The sequence below is a fragment of the Protobothrops mucrosquamatus genome, unplaced genomic scaffold (genome assembly GCF_001527695.2).
Source record: "Protobothrops mucrosquamatus isolate PMUCROS unplaced genomic scaffold, P.Mucros_1.0 scaffold212, whole genome shotgun sequence".
NCBI classification, from domain to species: Eukaryota; Metazoa; Chordata; class Lepidosauria; order Squamata; family Viperidae; genus Protobothrops; species Protobothrops mucrosquamatus.
In genome coordinates, this window is record NW_015386566.1 from 1,868,546 (window position 1) to 1,877,452 (window position 8,907).

Consider the following 8,907-nt stretch of genomic DNA (forward strand, 5'->3'; position numbering starts at 1 on the left):
GCTCCAAGCTGGAAGAAGAAACCACCTACTCAGTAACATATTCACAGGCATCAAGGTCACACACAAAGAAGAAAAGGATCAACAACTTCCATTCCTTGATGCTGACATAAGAAGACTGGATAGTGGTGAACCAGTAACCTACATTTACCAAAAATCAGCTCACACAGATCAAATTCTCAACTTTGTCAGCAGCCACCCCACTGTACACAAGAATAGCTGCGTTCAGACTCTCTTCAGAAGAGCCAGGGCACATTACAGCACCAAGACAATAAGACACTAAGAAAAGCGGAAGAAAAGCACCTTTTGGAGGTCTCTCTCCACAATAGCTACCCAAGAAACTTCATATTCCGGTCATACTCTGATGCACATCATCCTAACCCCGTCACACCACACAGCCAACCACAACATGGAAACGTACTTTACTATATGTTGGAGAAGCATCAGAAATGACGGCCAGAATTCTACAACCACTGGGAATAATGGTGGCTCACAAACCAACATCAACGCTCGGATGAGAACTGTCTCAAACCAAGAACAAAATACAGAAGGAGAACAGTAACATAATCTACAAGAACAGATGCAACAACTGGGACCAATTCTATGTTGGGCAAATAGGATAACAACTGAAAACAAGAATGCACAAACACTGACTAGCTATCAACTGAGATGACCACAAATCCTCAACCTACAGAGAAAGACATTGAAAGACACACAGTCACGCGACCCACTGACCACATGACCACATGAGATCAATACAAGTGGTGAAGAACTGAAACAAGACCCTTGAACCAAAATCCCCCTGAGGATGTCACCTAGCTTGATAAGAAATGTTCAGAAGCTAAAGAGCAAGCTCAGAGAACCAACCAACAGCAGCACATCTGAATATATCTGTCAGAACCCACATCTATCGTATTTCATACTTCCCTGCCTCTCTTTCTCTCGCTTCCTGATTCCATTCTCTCCTCTCCCTGGGTTCTGCCATACTCCTAGAGGGGAGGGGGGACAGAGCGCGGGTTTATTGCCTTAGCTTCCTTTTTCGCTACAATGTAGCACTTTGCTTTCCTGCCTTCTTTCCCTCTCGCTACACTGTAACACTTCGCCTTAGCTTCCTTTATTGCTATAATGTAACACTTTGCATTCCTGCACTGGGTCTCTCTCTCTGAAATTTCGTCTTCCTAACCCAAGGGTAGGCAACCCAAAACACTCAAAGAACCACTTGGATCTGTTTCCCACCGAAAACAAAACACTGGGAGCTGCAAAACCCTTTTGATATCTAAAAGGAAGATAACACTGCATATATCCTTTTTTACCTTTCATATATATATATATATATATATATATATATCCACCCCTCTCTCTCCCTCTCTCCGATCTTCTGCTTACCTGGCAAGCTGGCTTCAAGCTGTTCTTCAACAAGCTCAGGGGTAGGCAACCTCAGCTCTTTTATGACTCATGGACTTCAACTCCCAGAATTCCTGAGTCAGCATAGGTGGGCTAGCTAGCTCTCTCCTGCCATTCCTGGTTCCTGCTTCCTGCAGAGACGCAACAAAGGGAGGAGCCCCGCCCCAAAAGCTTTTCAACTTGTCGGAGAACACCGTGAGTCCACTCTTTTACACACACACACACACACACATACACAGAGAGAGAGACAGAGAGACAGAGACAGAGAGAGAAGCAGGGAAGTGCAAGTGCCTCTCTCTGTCTCTCTCTGCAAATGGCAGAGGAGGCTGGGAGCCACAGGGGAAAGCTCAAAGAGCTGCATGTGGCTCCGGGGCCGCAGGTTGCCGACCTGTGCCCTAACCTGTCAGCTAGCAAAGGCTGGGGGGAGAAAGAAATGCAACCTCCGGAGCCGGGTTTATCTCACTGCTCTCAAGAGAAGGTGCAAAGAGCCATTTAAACATCACTGCTACAACCAGAGCCGGACCGATGTTATCTCCCCTTTCCCACAATGGACTTAACACCTGGGGATTGGCTGGTTTGAACCGTCCGGATGAACTATGGGGTGGGGTTTGCTTGGGGATACTTTAAACTATCGATCTGTAAAGGAATCCCTCAGATCCTGTCTAGTATGCCTGCCACCAGCTTCTCCTAGTAAAAGTTCCTTTTGAAAGAGCTTGCTTCCATGAGTTCTGCTTTCTTGGGATGAGGTGTTGAAGTGGGTCCTGACAATATCAGAGTATAAAATACTGAACTAAATTAACCTACTTCCAGTACCATGGTATCTTCTCATCTGAACAAATAGGGAACTGGATATTCTGTTTGCTATATATATGCATATACTTTGAAGTATGTGTGCATTTAAAGTAGATTTTTAAAGGTACCTTTGGCTTTTTTCTGCAACAATCGGTCCTTTGTTCAACTTTGCAATAAAATTTGTTACAAATAAAGCCTACATAGGCATTGTAATAGTAAAATTGGTATCATATACGAGCTGAAGTTATGCTCAGATGATATTTAATATTTGAGCTAATATTTATTATGGGAATGAAAGGTAAAAAAATATCTAAAAATTGTCGGAGCAGGTTAGGAACTGTTAAATTTGTGAAACTTGTGAAATGAACATTAAGAGAAAAAGGAACACATAGTGCTTTCCAACTGTGTATGAGTTTGTGTGTGTGTGTGTATTGAGTAGTAAACATTTTCCATAATGTTCCAACAAATGAGCCAACTGCCAAGGAAGATATATTTCAGTATTCTGTAGGAAGAATATTCTCAGTGATAGTGAGGAAGATCTCAAACATTACTCATTTTCTTCATAATGGTTTTAATTTTTCATTTCTTTCAAGATGCAGATATAAAATTACTTTTTCCATATAAGCATCTTCTATGATTCTGTATAGTAATTTGTCTCTCTGCGACTGTAAGAAAGGGCTGTAATTGAAATATGGCTTTGATTGTTTTTTTTTTAAAAAAATGTTGATACGTGGATTAGATCTTTATAACAACTTTTCCTTCACATTTACAAGAGCATAGTGATGCAGTTTCTCTAATTTAACAGGCTTTAGAGGAGCGAGACAAGGAGAAAGAAGAGAAGGGAAAGGGGAAAGGAAAACCTAAGAAGGAGAAGGAAAAAGAGAAGCCTGCCAGTGCCAAGGCTGGAAAAGGAGGCAAAGGAAAGCGGTCAGCCGATTCACCAAATGTATCAACGACTATCGTTAAAAAGGATACCAAACTTAAAAGACGTGGGGAAGATGATGAACTTGATAAATTCATTGGTAGGTAGAAAGTGCATTATTGTATCTTCTCCTAAAAGTAGAGGTTTCCATTCCAGGCTTCTTTCAAGTTGTTTATATATTATACAAGATTCACCACAAATCTTAAAATAGTTGAAAGTGTTTAAGTTACTTTGAGTGGTCCATTAAGCAAGATGTTTAAAGCCTAGAGAAAAAAGGTCTTTGTGTATGGAAGCAAATCTGATCAGCAAATAACCAGGTTTGTACTAGTTTGCATTTTTATATAGAGTGAAAAAGTCTCCAAATGTGCAAATTGGGCATTATCAGGTAGAACAACTGAGCTCCACTTGGTAAAATCATTTCCATCTTGTTCAAGATACATTGATCCCAGCAAAGCTTGCAAATATTATATAACTTTTGTTGGTCTAATATTACTTCCGTGAATTTTTTTCTTGGGGCAAACATAATCAGTACTGCTTTTCAGCTTGCAAAGAGAAGGCATCTTTTTCTCATACAGTACATAATTGATTGTGTTATTGGTGTTTCAGCTAAATCAATAAATGCCAATGTATGCTCAAAGTTCACATCTTAAGATTGTTCCATAAAGTCCAAGCAAGAAGTTCATGGTAGATATAGCTCTTGATCATGAGATTTCTGAGTATGTGAACCAGAAGAATATTCAGTGAATTGAAAAATAGCCTAAGCTTGCAATTTTATTCACACCTTAATGTGGAGGTAGCCCGACTGAAGTCAGTATGGCTTGGTTTTGAGTAAACTGCATAGCACCAAAAATGATTTAATGTCTTTACTGAGCTCTTGCATCCATATCCCAATAAAACTCATTTATATTATCTTCCACTGGGTATAGTGTAAGTATGTTTACAAGTCAACGAAAACATAATCATAGCTTCTTGCACCATATTTTGGGGGGACACCAAGCATTGCATTGTAATAAAACTTCCCAGCATTGCTACTCTTTCAGCAGTTTGAGTTATGAATTCTTAGATTAGTTTTATTAAACTTAATTCTCCATTCTAGCCCACCTACTTTCTTTTCAGTTTTTAACCAGGGCTGCTTCTGGTTTTTGAGATAAGTGCTCTAAGTAACCATACAGCAATTAGAGAGATAAAATTTTCTATATGACTATTGAACAATAATATCAGCTATTTCAGTTGAATATGTTACCAGGTAATATCTGGTATTTATTATAATTAAAAGAAAAGTGTGAATGGGTGCAAATAAAATCATTGTACAGCTATGATAATGCTACTTTCTAACCTTCCTATGATTTGTAATAAAAATCCAGCCATTATTTTGTGACATACTATTTGTGGCAGCAAGCCTCTTGAATGTCCTCTTCTCAGAGATCAGACTTGCCCCTGCTTGCTGGCTTTTTGCAAAGCATTAAAAACCTAGTTTTACCATCAATCCTGGGGCCAGATATATGATGAGCCCATTTCCTGGTTGTATTGACTGCATGATGTTGTGAGTTGCTATTTTATGCTATACAGTATATGTTATTTACAATTTTGGTTATTTCTTTTATTTGCTTTTTATTTATTTTAAATTGGTAGCTGCCCCAAGTCATATACATAAGATGGATGGTCATATAAATAAAATAAATGTATGCAATATATGAATATATACTGTATATATATATGTACTTGTATGTATATATATATATACACACACACATATGTACACATACACACATGTAACTGACCATCAACTGAAGATGCCAATTCAGATATTATCCCAAACCATATATCTTAATCAAAACATGGGGTTTATGTGATGTTTCAAACAGATGACGAACCAGATGATGGTGCTCAGTTCTATTTCATAATTACTGGTTTTCACAATCCTCAACTTTTACCTATACTGTCTGATCTGGGCATCAATATTGGAAGCATCATTCAGATTTCTTCTGACAATTATGAGCCACTCCGGATCTACTTAGAAACAACTACTTCGCAGGAAGAACCATCTCTTGCATCAGAAGGTAGGCTACTAATTAATACAAACATTTATATATTTGAAGTAGAATATTTATTAATTTTAAAAAGATATGTATTTATTATTGATCTTTCTATAGACTTAAATATTTATCTTATTGTTGGGGTTTTTTTCCTTGGAAATGACAAATAATAGAAATTAGTGATAGAGGCATGTCCTAAAGAGATCAAAGAATAGGCATTAGTGATAGCTGAGGTCCTCTCCTAAAAAATGGTAAAGGATCTTACTAACTCCTCATCCATTGGTAAAATAACAGAAAATATAGTCAAGTAATTCAAGTAAGGCCATGATATCCTTTGCTGATCCTTCAGGAGTCACCAGCAGCTGAAAGTTGTGCATATATATTTGAAAGGATATTGTTTGCAATAAGTTAGTAATGCCCCCTGAAGATTGGATTATGATGACAAGCAGTACTTGCAGCTTCCCTTGAAATTATTTTTCCAAAATTATAGCTAGTCAAGAATGCAGTTACATTGCTAGGTGATTGCAGGCACTGTCTCCTGCAAGATTTACACTTCTTACCAATTTTTTTTCAGGCTCAATTCAAAGCTTTGGTGATGTTCTTTAATTGGAACATTCTTTATTGGCCACACAAGGAATTTGTCTCTGGTGCATAAGCTCTCAGTGTATATACAAATGACAAAGTGATGTTTTAGATCGTAATCATAAGATACTATCATAAATCATAAGATACAAACAACAAGTGATAAATCATAAGATACCAATAGAAGAAGGTAGTAGGAAAGATGAGAAGAAGAGAAAGATAATAGTCATACAGCCCTACTATATGGGTAAATATCTTTAGGCATAAGACAATGTTGTGGGAGTGAAGTGTTTAGCAGAGTGATGGCATGGGGGAAAGTTGTTTTAGCATGCAATGCCCTATAGTGGTGTCCTGGGGGGAGAAGTTGAAACAGTTCATGTCCAGGATGTGAGGGATGTGTAGATATTTTCTCAGCCCTCTTTCTGGCTTGTGCAGTATACAGGTCCTTAATGGAAGGCAGGCTCATTGCAGTGGCTTTTTCTGTAGTCCTAACTATTTTCTATTTCTATTTATTTACTTCCTTATTTTTATTTATTTCTATTTATTATCTGTTTATTTATTTCTGCAGTTGTAACTAAACTACTAATACAACATTTTCTCTGCTGGTGTTTCACTAATGGCTTAATATTTTCCTTTTTGTGGAAGTAATTATGTCTACAGATTTCTATAAAAACCATATATTTTAAGCAAACATAACTCCCCCACCTTCTCCCACAAAAAATAGTGGCTTTTTCTTCCTCTTGCCAGCACCTCAGTTACATTTTTCTTTCTCTTCTTAAAATAATTTTCACAGTCTGTTATGTATTGTAGTCATAGTGGCAGTAGTGTGGTGAAATATAGGATGACACTGATGTTCTATTGTTTCACTGGAAGGGATAAAGCTGGGTTTCCATGCATAGATTTTGAAAGTTTATGCTCCACTTTAAACAAAAAAAATACTGCAGTACTCCAGGTGAATGCATTCTAGTGCTTCATCTTTCTTTATATCATCTTTCTTTTATCATTAAATGGGCTTAAGACATTTTTTTTAAAGTGTGTTTAATGGTAATGGGAGATGAATCTTAAATTAGTAGCAGGAGTGAGTAAACCTTGGTTTTCTTTTTACCAAGGTATTCCAGAGGTATATTACATTTTCGCAATGGTCATACAAATATGTAGTACATTAATCTGCTTCTGATGCAATTCAAATTGTAGAAGCTGAAAACAAAAAGAAGCAAAAAGCAGATAAAGACCTGGAAACATTCTGGAAATATGTGGAGCCAATCCTGAACAATGGAAAACCAGGATCAAATATTTTTCAGATAGCTAGACTGTATCACAAAGTCCAGGAGGTTTCCTTTCCTGCTGACTGGAGCAACAATGACTTGGTGGTTAGTAGCCTGTTCTTATACAAAAGGATATCCTTGTTGGGTTTAGGGGCATAAAGTGTTTCAACATTTGTCTCTAATTCAGGTCCATCATCCTAACATCTTAAAATTTCTTTGCTTACTGGCAATGACTGTATTTCCTGGTGAGTAAGCATTTTAAGGGGAAATGTGCCTATCACTGTGGCAGATAATGGATTAGGTGAAATAGAGTTTTAGAATTTTGCTGCTTCTGATTTTTCTCTAATGGGCCACAGTATATGCAAGAGGGGTGCTTCTAAGCTTAATTTCTCAAGCTTTGTGTACTCCACTGATGTTCACAGTGATACCATTGAATAATTTCTGGTCCTGATTATTGACTTTATTATTTTTCCTGCGTTCTCATATACATCCTGAAAAAGTTTATTATCAAAAATATTGCTTGACATAATAGGAAAAAATGATGCAAATTAGGATAAAGAAGATATATTACAGTATTTAATACATCAAAGTGAAATAAAATATTTGAAAATGTTCCAAACTTTGTCTGGACATAACTGAAATAAGCATGTATAACCAGATTTAGAAATGGAAATAGTATAGATGTGCAATCCAGAAGGAAGAAACTAATTGCCTAAGAATATCTGTGATACCCATTTCTTCTCCTGTAAGATCATGTGCATATTTCCTTTACAAATCAAAGGAATTTCTCCTGACAAAATTCTCCACAATGGATGTTGGAAAAAAATACTTTTTAGCAATGATCTATGAGTTCATGGTGACCTAACCCTAACTGGAATTTTCCTCCTATGGGATTTTCCCATGTATTTTACCAGGAAACATAGATAGGGCAGGCTAAAAAAGTGAGTGCCTTCCTAACAATACCCAAGCACTTCGAATTTGTTGGCGATGTTCATTTTGCTGTCTGAGTTCATGGTGACCTAACCCTAGCCCTAACTGGAATTTTCCTCCAATGGGATTTTCCCATGTATTTTACCAGAAAACATAGATAGGGCAGCCTAGAAAAATAAGTGCCCTCCTAACCATACCCAAGCACCCCAAATTTGTTGGTGATGCTGTCTGAGTTCATGGTGACCTAACCCTAACCCTAAGTGGAATTTTCCTCCAATGGGATTTTCCCGTGTATTTTACCAGAAAACATAGATAGGACAGCCTAGAAAAGTCAGTGCCCTCCTAACCATACCACAGCACTCCAAATTTGTTGGCGATGTCCATTTTGCTCTATGAGTTGATGCTGACCTAACCCTAAGAGATTGGATTCTTGAATTATAATAGATTAAACTGACAGCTGTGTACAATACTAATGGACGGAATAATTGTTTATTATAATTCTTCCAAATAAAAAGGAATATTAATGATGTAGACCAGACATGTCCAAAGTCCGGCCCGCGGGCCATTTGCGGCCCGCGGCCCGGTTTAATCCGGCCCTCGAGCAGCCCTCCCTGCTCTATATAAATGCGGCCCTCCCACGGCCCTCCGGCAAGTCCCATGAGAGAGAGAGAGAGAGAGAGAGAGAGAGAGAGAGAGAGAGGCACTTGCACTTCTGTCTCTCTCTCTCTCTCTCTCTCTCATGGGACTTGCCCCCTCGCAGGGCTCCTCATTGGCCCTGAGCCTGTTACCCCGCCCCCAGCCGCAAGCCACCATTCGCCCTGTGGTTATAAGTGTCCCGGCAGTTGGGACCCGCCCCTCCCGGAAGTCAATCAATCCTTGCCGGCATGTGGCTGTTTCTCCCTGGCAGCCTCGGCCCCCCCAGCCCTGTCGGTAAGCGCCCGGCAGGGCGCAGCGTCGCCAGGCCTCCCCCCCTTGCGCG

At 38.8% G+C, this 8,907-nt stretch overlaps 1 protein-coding gene across 1 annotated transcript in view; it reads left to right on the plus strand.

Annotated features, from left to right (window-relative positions):
- SPAG17 (sperm associated antigen 17) overlaps positions 1 to 8,907 on the plus strand; it is a 118,082-nt gene that overhangs the window by 27,126 nt on the left and 82,049 nt on the right. Inside the window, exons 5-8 of the mRNA XM_029283757.1 lie at positions 2,999 to 3,215; positions 4,981 to 5,175; positions 5,332 to 5,343; positions 6,931 to 7,103. Of these exons, the coding sequence (XP_029139590.1) occupies positions 2,999 to 3,215; positions 4,981 to 5,175; positions 5,332 to 5,343; positions 6,931 to 7,103 (597 nt within the window). The remainder of the gene's footprint in view (positions 1 to 2,998; positions 3,216 to 4,980; positions 5,176 to 5,331; positions 5,344 to 6,930; positions 7,104 to 8,907) is intronic.